General features: G+C 49.0%; 1 protein-coding gene across 1 annotated transcript in view; it reads left to right on the top strand.

Annotated features, from left to right (window-relative positions):
* The first annotated feature begins 495 nt into the window (after positions 1–495).
* The window catches only part of LOC104482988 (uncharacterized), a 156,036-nt gene continuing 138,927 nt past the window's right edge, over positions 496–17,604 (top strand). Inside the window, exons 1-3 of the mRNA XM_086763516.1 lie at positions 496–558; positions 9,567–9,637; positions 14,758–16,199. Of these exons, the coding sequence (XP_086619642.1) occupies positions 503–558; positions 9,567–9,637; positions 14,758–16,199 (1,569 nt within the window). The 5' untranslated portion in view covers positions 496–502. The remainder of the gene's footprint in view (positions 559–9,566; positions 9,638–14,757; positions 16,200–17,604) is intronic.

Here is a 17,604-nt window from a genome sequence, read left to right as displayed (position 1 = left end):
GAGATCCTTGGGGGGGTGGGAGGCACATCTGCACTGCAAATAAAAACAATAATTACAACCACCAACCAAACAACAACAAAAAGTAACAGCTAAGAAAAAAAAAACACTTTAAATCAAGGACTTTGGAAAACAGAGATCACAGAAATTGTACTATTAATTAGGAGGAGGGGAAAAAAAAAAGAGAGGCAAGAAATCCAGCGACCATGGGCCAGCCTGGCTTCCTAGCGTGTACTTTCTGTTCTCTCTCCTTTTTCCCAAGGTAATTGCAGTCTGCCGAGAGGGAGTTAAATGGGATTAAAAGATCTGTGTAAGCAAAAGGACCCAGAAGAGAAGGAGGAAGGAGTGAGCCGTCCGGGCCAGGGGGTGTCTTGGACACAGCTGAGCCCCTTAGAGAGGCAGAGAGCTGAGCTCCCGGGAAGGATGTACCCACAAACCGGCCTGTCCCCCTTTTTCTGATGGATTGCCGCAAAAATTGCCCGAAAGAGACAATGCACTAAACGTGATGGAGCCGGAATCAGAGCCGGTCTCCAGACTCAGAGCTACAGCAGCAGGCAGGGGGTGAGTACAAAGTCCGATTTCTTTTATTTTTTTTTTCTTCCCGGCGCTGGGGAAGGGGAGTCCCGGGTGGGGCTGGGGGTGCCCGGGGAGCCGGGGGATCCCGGGAGGGGAGCTCCGCCGCCGGATGGCTGGGGATGGGGTGGGGGAAGACATTCCTTCTGCCAGGGGATGATGTGAAAACTCCTGGGCTGGAGAGGAGAATGGGCTGGGAGAAGGGAGGCCACGCTGGAGGCAGGAGGGTGGGAATGGGGCTGGGGTGTGTGGAAAGGGGGTGAGAGCTGGGGGGCTCGGGGCCGGGAAGGGCAGGGGGAGCCCCCCATTCACACACCCCCCTCCCCCCCCCGCCCCTTTACACACACTGGGGCAAGGAACTCTCAGCCCGGGAACTGGTCCGGGGCGGGTGGGTGCCGATGTTGCACCCACGCGAGGTGCGGGAAGGAGCAATTCCACCTCCCCGCTCGCCGTCCCGCACCTCCACCCTTCCCGGGCGTGTGTGTGTGTTGGGGGGGGGCGGTTCCCGCAGCCCCTCCTGGGAGCGGGGGGGTGGGGGGCGCGGGAATCCTGCTCCCTCACCCTGTCCCGCGTGGGACGTGGGGGCACGAGTACCTGGAGATCCCCGCCGCGGTCCTCCGGGAAGTGGGAGAGAGCCACGGGAAGGGCTGGGGCACGGCCGGAGGGGCAGGCGGGTGCGTGCTGGCGTGTTCTTCGTGTCTCCGGGACGGACACGCGCGCACAAATGCTGCTTTTTGTATATAAAAAAAAAAATACAGCATACACCCTGCCTTTCCTTTATCTCGCGCGGCTGGGGCCGGCTTTTACGATTTTCATTGTTAAATTTCGTGGTGGTGTTGTTATTTTTTTTCCCGGGGGCCAGCAAAGGGTTAATCCCGCTGGTTGCGTTGTCGGATGTAACGATGATTTACCGACACTCCCTTGGAAAGACTGGGATTCTTCTGCCTGGCAGTTTGAAAAAAAAAAAAAAGAAAAAAAAAAAAAAAAGTTGTGTACCGGATCCCCCTGCTTCTGCCGGGCTCGGCTGGGCGGCGAGAGGGGCTGAAAGGGTGGGAACGGGGCGAGGGGATTTGGGGTACCCCCTCCCCGCCATCCCCAGGGTCACCAAGCTGCTGGCAGCCCCCCCCTTGAGCCCGGGGGCTGGCGGTGGGTGAATGCAGTTTCCTTTGTAGGCTCAGCTCGGGCTCTCCCTGCCCACGCGTGTCTGTGTGTAAAGTTACGTGGAGAGATCAGACTTGCTCCCAAGGGGCTGCAGCCAGCCCTCCTTGAGAAGTTCGGTGTGTGTTTATGTACCCACGAGGGCTGCGTTTCGGCATTTTAGGATTTCTTTTTGCCCAGACACGCGTGTCTGGGGATGCTGGTAACTGCAGCTTCTCCCAGTTACAACATTTTTTTTCATGGTGGGCATGGGCTGGAGTGAAATGCCTGCCTGGGACCGTGCGAGGGTGGCTGGGTGTCAGAAATGGAGAAGCTGAAAGGGGAACAGATAAAGATTCCTTTGAAAGACGGAGAGCAGCGCCGCGTCACAGCGAGGGGATGGGCCCGATGCTGGGGAGATCCTTGGCACGAGGCATGGCCACTGCACGAGCACCAACTTGGGTGCGTGATGGAGAAGTTGACCGTGGGATGGAGAAGTTGACCGCGCTCGTGGTGCAGATGAGGATGGGGAGATCCTGCTGGAGTCCCAGGGCAACTTGGACCCTGCTGAGGCTGGGTTTAGGAACCAGGGACTCAAGAGAAGGCAGCGTGGCCGCCTGCTCACCCAAGGGCTCTGTCCTTGTGTCTCGGTGTCCCAGGTCAGCACCCTGCACGGGGTCTGCCCGTTGCAGTGCTATGGGAAATGTGTGCTTTGGTCTTTTTTGGTGACTCTGAATATGTGTGCCTTTTGTTCTTGGGATCTCCTCTGGCTTAAATACCTCACCAGCGTGCTGCTGATCCGTTCCCTCCTCAGCAGAGGTCGCTTGCTACCCTTCACATTATCTCCTGATGGGGTTTGTTTTGGTGCTGGGGTTTGGTTTGCTTGGCAGAGTTGAGTGCTGTGCATCCTACCATTCCCACAGCTGGATGCTCCTGTTGAGGCCATTGGTCTTGGAGAGGGTGCTCTGAGCCCAGAGCTGGCTTGTGCCTGCGCTTGCCGGGCCACCCTTGTGCCATCAAGTCTTCCTCGGGGTGGTGAGGGTGGTGCTGCCTGAAGGCAGCTTATAATGGGAACCTACTGGTGCGTTCCCACATGGCACTAGGGGTCCTGCTTGTCCCAGCACCCCTGCACCATCCTCTGGAGCAGGTCTGGTGGCTGGGGGGCTGCCAGACCTGCAGGAGACCCACAGATGGGAGCGGGAGGGCTTGGTCACCAGGGAAGGAGAAGCAATTGCAGAGTGTGCTGAAACCTTGTCCTGGCTCGAGCAGCCAGAGCTTGTAAAACCAGAAGAACACAAAGTTTACGGCCTCTGCAAGCTTAAAATGCTCCTCTTGATCTTTCTGTTGATGCATTTGTGGTCACTAAACCACAGAAGAAGGTTTGGCATTCAGCTTTGTGTTGAGCACGTGTCCAGACTGTAGCACTTGTTCTGTTCAGCTGTGGTTGTGCCACCTTGGCCCCTTCCAGCCACAGTGCCACTTGCTGGCCGCAGAGGAGCCTTGCCTGATGCTCCTGGAGGCCTCCAACGGGTGCCTGTTTGCCGTCACAGCCCTGGGTTGTTTGCTTAATGCTGCTCTGGCCCATGTGCTGGATGAGAAAGCTCCAGGCACGGTGGTATGGCACCCACCAGGCACCACCAACGTGGGGCAGCAGGAAGGGCTGGAGGAAGGCACACCCTCTGGTTTTAAGAGGAAAAGACCATTGGGTGCAATCTGGGCAAGTGATCTGGGGACAAACCATGGCGCTGCTGGGCAAATTTAGCAACGGGAGCAGCAGTCAGGCAAGTGGTGCGTGTGCTGGGTGCCTTGGGGTAGAGAGGAGGCGATTACACGGCCTCCTGGAGCTGTGTCCCGCCAGGGAAGGGCAGTGTCATGGCTGGGGTGACGAGCTGAGCCAGGTCCCCCCTCTCCTGCTGCCTCAATGTCCCTCTCTGAGCAGGTCCTTTTAATAAAGCTCCAGCTTCGTCCCCGTTCTGCAATGGGTTGAGGGATAAAAACTCCCTTGCTTGAAAACTGGTTACGGTACTGACCCAGGGTTGCCCAAGTCCTGTGAGGGGTTGTAGGAAATCTCTGACCAGAGACAGACACAGAGCATGTGGGGATTTTTCCCCTCTCTCTTTTTTTGCCGATTTGTTGGGGGCATGAGTAGAAATGATGGACGCTTGCTGAAGTGCAGATGGAAACAATGGGGAATTTTATACGGCTCTGCCAAACCCCATTCACAAAATAAGGGAATGTAAAGGCGTTTGTTGGAAGGACAAAAAAGGAGTTCGATGATAGATCACGCTTAGCACTTCTGTTTGTCGAGGGCTTCAGTTTCTAACTGAGAACACAAAGGCGAGGGCCAGCAGTGAGAGTTGTCGCTTCACACAGCAGCAAAGTCAACAACTCAGGGGTGGTGAGCGAAGAGGAGACCAAGTACCCGTCTGTCAGGAAAGGTCCTCTGTTGCTGGGAGGTGTCTGGGAGGGTATTTGAGTCATCACAGCCACCGGTCACACATCTGGCAGGTGAGGAAGCAGGTTGTCACCAGAAGGAGCTCAGAGGAGCTGGTCAGCACCAGGCCAGCTTTGTGTGGTGAATACATAAGCTCTAGTTCCCAATTAGGAGGACAAGGACCAGCGGTTTGAGACCCATCAGTGCTCTGTCAGCAGACTTCAGCATAAACCCTTGAAACAGAACAAGGTGTGCAGTGTCTGCGGGAGGGAGGGTTGGCTGCACTGATGCCTCATCTCCATGTTCTGTGCACTGCAGATCCCTCCTGGGGAAATCCTAAGAGGAGCTATAGGTGCTGAGGGAGCAAGTACCAGGCCTTTATGCATCCACATCCTGCGTGCCTGGCTGATGTGCAGGCTTTTAGGGTAGCAAAGCTGCTTTGCAGCACTCGAGACCCGCTGCCAGGAGATGAGGTCCCTTCCCTTTGTGTGTGGGATTCATCAGGCGCCGGTGGGTTGCTCTATCGCTACCAGGGGCCTCCTCCAAAGGAAACAGCAGCTTTTTCTGGGCCGCAGCTGCCAAAGCCCTGAGATAGACCTCTGCAGACACAGCACTAAGGGCATTTTCATCTTGAATTAAGATTAGATTTGGCAGAAACGGTGCCAGAGAAACCCTGGGAATTTCTCAGTTTGCACACACGCTCCAAAGTCTGGGGCAAGGTGGAGGAATTCAGACATTTCTGTTGAGGATTACCCCAAGGACAGATTGGAGTCTGGCATGGAGGGCTTCCCATCCCAGGGAGTTTCCCCATTTTGGGCTACTGGAGTCTCCAGTAATAATGGTGGGACAATCTTTGAAACCCTCCACTTTGTACTGTGCTCAGAGCGCTGTTAAAGCTCAGGCAGCCGCGCTGACATCTCCCTTCATCCTCTCCCCTTATGGCTACGCATGCAATGAATTTCTAGTTGTCACCGAAAATCTGTTTCGATAAACACGTGTCTAGGAGCGGTGGGTTGGATTCTGGATGTTATATGTACTTGATGTTGGGTGATATTTTGGGGGAGCATTTTTAAACATTAAAATCTTAGAGGGACACTGAATTTCACAGTTTTCCCCACTTAATATTGACAACTTATAGATCTTAGATTTCTCTGAAACCCTCCCCTTAGCACGCTGGGCGTGGCAACAGTGCCTGCGTACAGACAAAATCCTTGACTGGAGGTGTAAATCAGTAACTGGTCTATACTGCAGAACAGGTCCAGCAAAGGACTGTGCAGGGTTGATACAGGGACATGTACATGATGATGCGTTCCCGTTGCCGAGGGTGAGAGGAGAAATACCATAGTTTCCAGAAGCCCTGAAAAGAGAGAAGTCTGCTCTGCAAAGGATGATGCTAGTATGAAATAAGATTTCTACCCTAAAAAGCTGGGAGTGGAATCAATGCCATGGTGTGATTTGAAGTCTCAGTATATAGGTTGTGATTTTTGTTGCCTGTTGACTGTCGAAACTTTGACTGTCAAAACTGTTTGGGAGTCTTATAAAATATCACCTCCAGTCACGTCCAAAGGATCTTAAGCAGTATAGACATTTTGTCCTTTTAAGATACGTTGTCTGATTTTCAACTAGAAATGTAGATTTGCCTTTCTTGTAAAGCAATTTTCAGCATCCAGCTGGTCTTCTGGGCAGAAAAAAAAAATGCACCTGGATGGAGGAGAGTGGGGATGAATCGTTTTTCCACCCTGTAAGAATGTTTGCCATTTCAAAGACATTTCCCCACTGTAAATGAGGGGGAGAAAAAAAAAATAAATGCTACTTTGGGCTCCTGTAAATGGGCTTCAGCCCATTATCTAAGCAAACAAGATGTCAAAACCATTTGGACTTTTTAAGGCAAGAGCAAAACTTTTAATTCAGGAATGCTGAAATTGTTCCAGCCAATTCCAGAAATTGTAAAGTGAAGAATTAGCTGATCACAACTATTTTACAGATCGATTGAGCTTTGTCAAACTTTTATTTTAATCAGTAATTCCTGACCAAGTCTACTCTAGAGGCTGCTGTCTTTAGTCCAGTGCAGTGCTTTATTTCTCTGTGGCAGAAGCCAGTGGTGTCAGGTGAGAACTGGAATGTTCCACAGGATTTTTCCTTTACTTGCTCGTGAGGTTGCCACCCTGAACGTGACTTTACTGGGGCTATAGCAGCAAGACAGGCTGTGCAGAAGCCACTTGGAGAGGTGATAACTCTTCTTTAGCTCCCGAGCCACAACTTGCTGCTCTCGGAAGCCTGATTTCTTAATGCTCAGTAAAAAGATGGCAAATGAGTCTGGAAGCTGAAAACCACAGCTTTGCAATTGTACGCCAACTGTATCGTGATTTGATCTGCTCTCCGGATTAGCACATACCACCACAACCGTGCAGGGACATCCTGCCTGTCCTGAAGCCCCCACAGAAGCGATGCCCTGGACCTTCTGGTTGTTTTTTGTAGGAGCTCCTCAGGATGCTTACTCCTGTCTGCTACCTGCGTGCATGTTGTCCTCATTGGGAAGATAATAAAATCACAGCCAAGGCTGAGAAGCGTTATTGCTGGTCTTTGGACATCTCTGTCCCTCTCTATTGTTTCTTGCCTTGCACTTTGTTCCCATGGATTGGTCACAGGAGTTCACAAAAAGGAGCGAAGCAAAATTAAGCTGTAGGCAGTAGCTTCAGTTTGTCAGCACTGGAAAACGTTGAGGTTTCACATGGGCTAACATCGTAGGTATTTAGGGGCACTTCACCTAGCTACTATAGCGGGGGGATCCTCGTTCTGGTATTCATAGAGCTCATGCAATAAAAGGAATAAATGCCTTTAGTAGGTGCCTCTTGATAGAGTCTCTGTGGAAATTGCTGGTTGTAGGAAGAAGCCGAGATAAGGGCAAGGTGGGTTTGATAGCTCTATATAAGGAGAAAAATCTTCCTTTACTATTGCTACTCAAGCTGCTTATGCAATCCTGTCGCTGCAGAGTTGTAACGGAAAAAGGGCTTGCTTTATAAAATCCTGCAGTAATTAACAGCCCCATCAGACACAGGTCTGCCATTTGGAGCTACTTTTGCTTTTTCCATTAAGTTGGTAAACTTCGCCAAAGTGTTTTTTCTCCAGTGTTCTGGCACTCAGCCCCGCTCTCAGCTCTTACGGTGTTGGCTGCGCGAGGGGTTCAGGAGCAGGGCTGAGGCCAGCTGGATCCCACGCTGCGCATTCGTCTCCTTTATAGCCCTGTCAGTGTCACTGGAATGAAATTACGTGCTGGATTCTCCCCTAAGGCTTGTTCCCCTTGCTGTGTTGTTGGGGATTTTGGAAGCAAATCTGGTTTGTGAAGGTACCCCTCCAAAAAAGAGCTGGACTTCAGTGAGGTGCATTGTGTGCACCAGTGTTTTTATATGGCTGTACAAATCTGATCCTCACCAGAGAAAGGATGTTCTGAACGCTTGGGACTCCTGCTGCCCTTGGAGTTCATGTCATGTTGGTCACCCTGTGTCTTCCTGTGCTCTCATCGGACGTGTCAAGCCCAGCTGCTGATACCCAGCAAGGTCTTTGCATGCATGTGTGGAATTGTCTACATCTTAAAACTCCGTTGTTCCGTTGGAGGTGAGCGCAGAAAGGCAGGTCTTTCCGTGAAGTGGATTTTAGCCTCTTCTAGAATCATAAAAAGACTTGAAGAACCATCCTATTCTCCTTCCCTTCCTGCCTCCCCCGAATGAACTGGGACAACAGCTCTCTCTGGTCTTCAGCCCGAGAGCTGTGTCCTGTGGGATGCAGTGGGCGGGAAACAACCACGTCTCTCCAGCTGGAGATCTCTTGAGCGTAGTGAGGGTTTCCTGGTTAGTATATGGCGAAAGAATACCGTGATTTGGCTATCCCAAGCTGCTGTTCCCTCATGCACAAACTAAAGCAACCCCAGAGCTCCTGGAATGTGCAGCCCAGTGTCAGGGTAATGGAAACAGCACAGAATGATGAGGTTCATCTCATTTGTTTCCCAGCCGATGCGGGGCTGCTCCAGTATTTTGTCCCTTCAAGCCTTAAAATATTAGTTAGTGGCTGGATTCCTGCATGGATTTGTACGTTCAAGGCCAGGTTTCCCCACTGATGTGTAAATCACTGTGGCTTCATTTTAGCTGTGGGAAAGGGCCTCCTGCACTAGATGAGGATCTGGCCCAGGGTATTACATTGTCTCGGAGGATGTTTCTTGCGCTGAAGCTGAGACTGGATGTCAGGAGAAGAGTGGTCTCTAATCCCGTTTGATAAACAGTTTGTGCGTGCCAGATCTGGAGAGAGGAGCAAGCTGCACTTTGGCATGGCTTTGCATATCCCAGCGTTCCCACCGGCTTGGCTGAAGTGAGGAACAACCTGTGGACGTCCCATGCCGCTTTCCTCTGGCTGAGGAGTTTCTGTAGCGCACATTTTTCTCTCTGTTCCTCCAGCAGCCCTTGCTGATCAAGCTGTTAAATACCATGTCTAGGAGATGCAGGAATTCAATCTACAGACTTTCCACTGACAGTTTTAAGTGAGCTTAACCAAGGAGTTTCCTGTGCTCGTTATTTGGCTACAAATCAGGGAAGTTAGTGGGGGAAGGGAGCCTTCAGCTACCTTTCTGGTCAAAGTTTCCTCTCTGCTGCTCTTTTCAATGGCACTTCAAGGCTTCACGTTTCGCTAACAGAAAGGTTTGTCCAGTTCCCTCTCAGGCATGAGAGGGTCCAGCAGCGCGCTGCACTTGGGAGCCTGCAGCTCTCACTTTCTAAAGTTTCCTGCTGTAGCAAGCTAATGAGAAAGTCATTAGTGGCAACAGCATAGGATGCTGAGTGGTTAGAAGCTGCCCCCCATCTTTGAGTCCGGGTGTAAACAGAGGGATAGATCTACATAGGGTGTTGTATGTCTACAATATTTTTAAGCATCTCATAGAGCAACAGGACTCCAAATTTGCTTGCTGAGATGCAGGAATGCTCTACCCATGTCGTCACAGATATGCACTCCTGGCATGTCTTTTGACCTTCCAGTTTTGAATTATTTCTGCATCCTCTTGCATTTCTGCTGTTTCTGTCCTAGACAGGGCGAGGGACAAAGAGCAGCAGTAGGGAAGGGACGGCTGACCTGGCACTGATGACCCTGCATCTCGAAACATTGGGCTGGTCCTTGTTCAAGACTTAACCAACAGCCCCTAATACCAGTGGGAAAACCTTCCCCTGAATTCAGTGGGCTTTAGATTCAAGTAGCAAAACGAAATCTCAGTCATAAGCAAGGACTGTTCTGCTGAGTGCCCGTTCTCCATTTTCCAGAGACATGTAGATGCTGCCACTGACTTCGCTAGAGTTGTGATCAAGGAGAAGACCCTTAATGGGACACTAGTTTTTGTTGCTACTGTTGTAGAAACTCATTATTTTTTCTTCTCTTCCAATTTTAGGGGATTCTGCTTTCTCTGGACTGTATTGTGTTTTACCTGGTTCCTGGGATTCACACAGGGAAATTCTGAAGGTAAATTACATTTCTTTTTTTTTTTTTTTTTTTCTCTCTCTCCTCTTTCAACTAAAGTAAAAGCTAAGTGCTTTGGTATCAGTTTAGGACCATCATTTAATAATAACTGAGCCTTGTGCATGGAATTAAATGACTTTATTGCTGATCATTGCAGTACTGATGATGTAGAAGACGCAGTTAACAGCTGGCGAAAGAACCAGTTTTTTACAGGTGATTACGTCCCCCGTAGGATTTCCAGAAGTGCCTGCCTGTCTGGTGGAGCTGGTGGGAATGGAGCACTTTGTGTCTAAAACGTCACTGGCATCTAACTGCACTTGCTAGTACTTAGCTGCTTTTAGAAAGTGCCCCTTGAGGCTGGGGCATTAAGGAATTACAGCGTCTCTGGCAGCTGAGATTTTCCTTGACTTGAATGCAACCCAGTCCTGCCTCTGCAGGCACATAGGATGTTATGCACGCAGAAACGATGCGAGTTCTGAAAGTAAAAGCAAATTTAAGGAAGAAAAATCCCACAACGGTGGTTGATAGTAGAATGACCATGTGTAGCTCAGTCCCTGTGCTATAGGGTGTGATCATACACCATCACAGGAAAGATGGGGAGAGACTCTTCAGCAGGGCCTGTTGTCACGGGACAAGGGGTAATGGTTTCAAAATAGAAGGAGGTAGATTTAGATTAGAAAAAAATTTTTTACACTGAGGGTGGTGGAGCACTGGAAGAGGTTGCCCAGAGGGGTGGTGGGTGCCCCATCCCTGGAAACATTCCAGGCCAGGTTGGACGGGGCTCTCAGCAACCTGCTCTGGTTGGAGATGTCCCTGCTCCTGGCAGGGGGGTTGGACTGGATGGGCTTTGAAGGTCCCTTCCAACCCAAACCATTCTATGATTCTATGATCACCCTGTCTTTACTCCTCCAGGCACCCCCTCCCAGTGCTGCTGGGGACAGGACAAAAGGTTGGAATACAATAATCAGTGACCCCACAAAGATAGAAAGCTTTAAAGTCAACAAAAATAAAAATAAATTCATCTTTTACAGTTGATAGTGTGTGCTGAGCATCTCTGTAACATCTGTTTGTAAAGGAGCCATCTCCTCTTAAAATAGCAGCACCTCTTCCACATGGATGCTTTACACGAGTGTGTGCTGGAACTGAACAGCTTCCTCTGCAATCAGCAGACCACTAAGTGGACTAGCAGGCTCCAGGGCTCTCCTCTCAGTCTCCAAAACATGAAGGAAAAATAGAAAGTTGGTCCATGCTCAGCTGTAAGTCAGCCCGTGGAGCACTTTTTACGGGGGGGGGGGGGGGGAAGAAATACATCCCTGCCATCAGCAATTTTGAAAAAATGTAATATTTTCCGAATTCTGCTTCAATGCGAAAGAGGTGAACATCTGGCTGAATTACTTAGTTAAGCAGTTTTCAGAGCGAGTTTTATGTCAGCTCATAAAGAGGCAGAACAAATCCTGTGTCTTGGCATCTCCTTTTTTTCAAGTAGATTTTAATGCGCTGTTTAGATTCATCTCTATCCATCATTTTACTCCCTTGATAATTATGGGATGGTGCCATGTCTTTTGATTGTTACCACCAATCTAAAGGAACTCTTTTACTTTGCTCTTATTGTATTACCTTAGTGTGGTAGATCACTCACTTCTGAGATACTTTCTCTGTGATAAAAGAATTTTTAAAATTTTGCTTGGTTTCTGCACAATCAGAGACGGGCTCTTTTTCTGGGTACCTGAAAGCTACAAATTGCAAGGAAGCAAAGGCTGTAAGGAAACACTGGCGACTTCGAGGTATTGTCACTCAGGATTTTCAAACGTGAGATTTAGAAAAGCAATAACGCTCGTACATCGGTGTGCGGATGAAATTAAGGCAATGCCATGAGGTTTTGAAAACACTGCAGTTATTACTGTAAGGCTTAGGGGTCTCCCTGCACGCTGGAAAATGAGGGAGCGCAGAGCGTGATTTTTTTAGTCATTGTTACAAATCCAGAAGATCATGAGGTTAGTGAGTTCATCTGATGTGCACTGACTAAGGGTCTGGGCAGTAACTTTTGGAAATGTAGTGTTTATTCAACCCAGTTTTAGTTGTGGGCATCACATCTCAGCTGCTGGAATCTGGGAAGCTGCAAGTTATTTCTCTCCTGCCTTTTTGGCTTCTTTTTCTTACAAAGCTTTTTGCATGGGGAAAGGGGGAGGGAAAGAAAGAGATGGGAAGGAGAGCAATCAAAGGTTTTATCCCCTCTTTCGGAGATGATCGTGTGATTGTTCAGGAATCTCTTGTGTATCTCACCTCATGCACAGAGTCTGCTAGAAAATTTTTTCCCAGTTGCTCAAATGTTGCTACAGGAATGTTGTAACTAGCTTCCAGGCACCTGGGACCAGGCAGCTCGAAGTGAATGTTTTTTTAAATAATGTGTTTTGATGGAAAAATCTACAGAGGAAAAAATTTGAATGGGAAAAAATGCTTTGCTAAACTTGGAGCTACTTAAGGAAGCCAAAATTACCTTACATTTTCTGTTAGTTGATGACATCCCGTCATCCCGGGGGATGCGCCCCGCCAGCCGCCCAGGGCGGTCGGCATGGGATGGAGAGGCAGACGGGCTGGGTGCGCAGGAGTCCGAAGCTGTGTACCTGGACCTGCTGCTGGAAAATCCACATACGTGTCCTGCATGCGGTCTCTTTTAATCAGGTTTTGCGTAGGCATCTAGAATTTGGCTCTATCTCAGTGGGTTTTGAGGGAAAGGAGTGGTTGGGTTGTGCTTTTTTTCCCTTTTTCTTAAGCACTGTTGGATGCAGTTGCTAACGAGGCAGTTGGATTGGTATTGCAAACAGCAGCGGCATCCTCTGAGTAGGGAAACATCCTTACGTCTTTGCAGAGCAGCCACCAAATGAATAGCTCCTGGAGTGTAAAGCTTCTCTGCCTAGTAGAGACACATCGCTATCTGTCTCTGGGAGGGAACCTAAAAATACATGTAGAAATTGGAAGCTGGAGTCTGGCTCCTAGTTGAAGTGGTAAATTTATTTCCTTAGGGCTAAATCCTGATGCCTTTGAAGTCTGTGGCAGGGGTCCCACTTGACTTTGCTAGAGCCAGGCTTTAGCCTTTACTATTTCATGGGCTCTGGAGGTTGTCTGGTATGGAAATACTGCTGTGATTCCTCCATTCGGTGCAGAGAGAGGAAGGCTCTACCTTTGCTGAGGGACAGCCCCGTTGGGCAATATGGCAGAAAAAACAGTGCAGGACCAAGGACTTCATAGGATGGGAGGAGTCCCATCGTTAACGCTTGCACATGCTGTGCAGTAGATTATCCCCTCTGCGCAGAGTGGGAAAACTTCCAACCCATCGTATCCGACACATCTTCTCCAGGGTAGCCTCTGCTAGAAAATGAGTCAAGCTGCCTTAAAAAAGGGAGGTAAGAATAAAGCTGAGCTCAGACAAAGTAAATATTGATTGACTTGTTATTACATACAAAAATGGCCAAGGTTTTTGCCAAAGTCAAGGAACAGAGATTTTTCTCGTTATTCTCCTCCCTTCCTAGCCAGCAACGTTGCAGGCCTCGGACTGGCTTGAGTCTACAGCCCTTCTGGCCAGCACTGAGGATCTCTCTTAATGCCAGTTCTCCAAATTTTGGGTATTATGCTGAATATTTAATAGTTAGGGATGAAAGAGGCCAAATTCCAAGACCCTTCAGAGAACAAGCTTGTTTTTTTCCCTTGGACAACCTTTGATTTACTTTTCCTTTTAATCCAGGAAAGCTGCAATCCCATGGTGTTAGCTGAGGTGCAGCCATGATTGGCACTGCAGCATTTCTGATTGTTAAATTCTTACCTGGCGAGATCAGCGTTTGGATTATACAGCCCACGCTAGCTTCCCCAAAGAGCACTTCAGTACCAGAGTTGGCTGGTCATGGAGTAACGGGGACTTCATTTGGGCAGAGAAGAGGGAAGGAAATAGTTATCTTAGCTGACTTTCAACAGTGGTAATCGCTATAGCCTCACCTTTATCTGTCTATACCCTGTAGGTAACATCTTTTATTAGACCAAATGTTCAAGCTGGAGTAAGAGAACAAGCTTTTGGGTGCATGAGCATCTCTTTCAGGTCTGGGCACATTTACCTTTGCAGCTTCTCTCCCATAGACCTCAGCATCTTCTCCAGTGAAGTAGTTCAGCTGAGACCTGCCGCCAGCTGGCTCCGGTTTGTGTTGCTGTTGCCTTGGACTCCGGGCTGTGTGTGACTCCTGTTAGACCTCGGGGCCAGAAACCAGAGAATTCTGCTTGTCCGTCCATTGCAGACTTCTCCTGGAGTTGGTGGAGAAAGGTGCCTCTGGACAGCAGTTCCTCTCATCCTCTCTTGAACGAGGCACCGAGCTCCTGGGTGACAAATGCTGGAGGCGAGTCTTGCCTCTGCTGCTCGGTGGCAGCCATAATTAACTTCTCAGCTCTTCACAAACCCAGTCTGGTTCCTCCAACCTATTAAAATAATTTAAGGCTGTAAGATGATCCACTGGGGGAAAAAAAAGTACTGCTGTTGAGAACCTTAAGCGGTGCAGTGAAATCTAGGTGCAATTTTTTTCATGCTGGGAGGCACCTTCACTTCCCTAAACTCTCCAGAGTCTCAAAGATCAAAAGCTGCTTCTTACTAATTTGGAGGAAGACACATACAAGGCTTTTGCTCCCTTTGAAAGTTCTGTTCGTTGCCTTCTGGGAATATAAAATTTTGCAATCCCAACTCAGTCTGTTGTTCAAATTCCTTTCCAACTGTGTGGTCAGTACTCAGAATTAAATCCCAGAGAAGTGGACTATTGGTGCTCAGTGGGAAATTTCCTTGTAGTGAGATCAGCTCCCTCCAGAACATCTGGAGCTGGTCTCTGGTGGGACAGGATAGCTAGGCAGATGTACCATGGAGCTGATGAGTTTTGGCAGTTGCTGGTGACCAAGTTGGGCATGCACTTGCTCCTCACGTAATGTGCAGAAATGCTATGTGCTCTCCATTCTGATTATCTGAATGTATACGTGTGAGGAGATGGCTGGGGTTTCCTGCATCCTGTTGCCTTTTTGCATGGACTTGTTTGATCCCTGTCCAGCCCCTGGGTTGCCCAACACCTCACATTTTCTTTGTGCTTCCCTTTCAGATGTGGATGTTCTTCAAAGACTGGGCCTGTCAGGGAAAAGGCCATCGAGCGGGTGGTCCTCATCACGTACAGTTCCTCAAGGAGTCATTCCTTTCAAATCAGGGGTCATCTTCACTCAGCGAGCACGCGTCGAAGCACCGATCAGCACCATCCTCCCCGCAGGCTGCAGCACTGACCTGCTCCTGGTGCTGAGCCTCTGCTCCCACCGCATCAACAATGCTTTTCTCTTTGCTGTCAAGAGCAAAAAGAAAAAACTGCAGCTGGGGGTCCAGTTTGTGCCTGGGAAGATCATCGTGTATGTGGGCCACAAGCGCTCTGTATATTTTGATTACAATGTCCATGATGGCCAGTGGCACAATATGGCCATCAATATCCGTGGCCAGACAGTCACTTTATTTACTTCTTGTGGGAAGCGCAGAGTACATGCGGATTTGCATTTTAAAAAGGACGAGGCATTGGATCCACATGGATCTTTCCTCTTTGGGAAGATAAACCAGCACTCCGTGCAGTTTGAAGGAGCCATCTGCCAGTTCGATATTTATCCTTCCGCCAAGGCAGCTCATCATTACTGTAAATACCTGAAAAAACAGTGCAGGCAAGCAGATACCTACCGGCCAAACCTGCCCCCCCTCATCCCCCTCCTGCCCAGGGATCCCAGTGCCTCCCCAAGTACCCCACAGCATATGGAGCCCTCGCTGCAGGGTCTGAAAAACCTGACCACTGCTGCCGCATCCGTGGAGTTCGGCAGGGTCACTGCACCTCTCAAGACTCGGGGCTCAGCTGCAACAACCATCGCATTGGTATCATCCCCACCATCACTGCCAAGACTGACAACCAAAGTCACAAAGGTCACAGTGGCCTCATCTCCTGTTCCATCAAGTACTGAAATGCAGCCATCCACCCGTTCACTCCCTCGGGGGACAGGGACGACCCTCAGGGCATCTTGGCCCACTGCCAGCACACACATGGAGAAAACTCCCCTTCCCACTGCCAAAAAGGCCCCACCAACAAGCCAGAGCCCTGCGACAGCCAGCAGGAAGGAGTCCAAGCAAGAGACCAAAAAGACGATCAACCAAAAACCGACCATTGAGCCCTCTGAAGCACCCAGTACTGTAAAGCCAATGAGGAGGATGACTGACAACACAACCAGCAATGTCCACTTTGTCACTCTAAAGCAAACCCCACAGAATCCAACCAATGGGCCCGTTCCAAAGAAGCACGTGCCGTCCCCCACCAGGAAAGTGGATCCCAGTAACGTCCCTCTGGTGTACACCAAACCGCCCCTGGGGTCTGCCCGTCCCGTTTCCAGAGCCAGGGCACAGGCCTTCAACCTCACAACCCCAGCTGCCACTGATGGCTATCAAATCTTTGACCCCCTCGGACCTACTCCGTTTCCGTTTTTACTGGGATATCCAGGAATGAAAGGAGAGAGAGGACCTCAGGTAAGTTCAGGGTCTTAACGCTAACTGTCCCGGTCGCAGCTCAGCTGACCATAACCTACAAGAGTTTCTATAAAGCTTTATTTTATAATTTTAGCATATATCTTAGTGTAAACATGAGTGCTCTGTGGTGGTGGATGCCCCTTAAAACTTTGTGACTAAAGTTGCTGCTTAATGGTAGTTTTAAGAAAAGGGAAGAAAAAAAAAAAAAATCCCACCTTCCTTCCTACAAGTTGCTGGTTAAAATTTCCATGGCCAAGCTGGGGCTCTGTTCCACCCCCCTGGTTTTACTCAGGGCCAAGAGGACAGAACTGCTGGTCACCTTCCAAAGAAAACTCAGGTGCCACAAAAACATGCCAGAAATTAACTATTTCTGAATCCTCATGATTAATTTGGGTTTTTTTACCCAAAATTCACATTTCCAGAAAAGTGTTCTTTTTTCAGCAAATGCAAGTACAGAGATTGCTTGAGGATTTTTTTTTTTCTTAAACAAACTCTGCTCTATTTTTGTGGTATAAATTTTAGGGTTTTTTTATTTCTCATAGCCCACACTTAAAACATGAAGTTTCCTTCATAAATTTAACTCCTGCATTCCACACACAACACCCGCTCTCAGGGTGTATATCTTGGCTATTGTAAAAGCATACACACATTTTGTAATGCTAAAAGCAGTCAGGCCACACTAATTATCTGCTAGCTTTTTTTTAATTTTTTTTTTTTCTCCTCCAAATGCAAGAATGCAAACAGAATCTTTTTTTGGAGGATTTGGTGTTCCAACCCAAGCCTTTTGCTGTATCGTGTATACGAGAGAGGGGTTGTACACGTAAAATAAGTTTCTCCCAGACACAGTCTTTAGTTGCCAAGTTCCAGCCTAGAGCAAATTTTTACAGCTGACTTCTTAAAATAGTGAAAGAAGGGTTTACAATGGAAATACTGAGACTAGCTTGAGGAACACAACCAGCAGCACTTGTGTCTGCAGATGTGCTGCGCATTGTTGCAAGTAACACCGACGTGAAATGGCTGTGTTTGCCAACGCCTCCATGGGTGCTCGTCCCGTTTCAAAGCAGCGTGGTGATTTCTGTCCTTGTAATTCGGGTGGGGACTCACTGAAGGATGTATTTTGTTGGAAGGTTCCTATCTCTGGGCGAGGGGAAGGGGCTGCCCCGAGCAGGGGGATGCAGCGTGGGCAGCCTGACTTTGCTGGCACGCATCCATGTTGTAGTTTTTGTACGTGGAGGAGTTTTGCTAAATCCCTGCGTAGACAGGATGAGCTTCAGCGATTTTATCTGCAGGGAGTCATTTTATGCATATTTCCAAAAGGAGAAATTCAGCAATTGTGGACGTCTCTTACCACACTGCTTACCTGTACGGGGTAAACCTGCGTGTCCTGCTCTGAGCCCAGTGAAAT

This window comes from Chlamydotis macqueenii, chromosome 20 (genome assembly GCF_036417535.1).
Source record: "Chlamydotis macqueenii isolate bChlMac1 chromosome 20, bChlMac1.mat, whole genome shotgun sequence".
Lineage (NCBI taxonomy): Eukaryota > Metazoa > Chordata > Aves > Otidiformes > Otididae > Chlamydotis > Chlamydotis macqueenii.
This window is presented reverse-complemented; position numbering and strand designations above follow the sequence as displayed.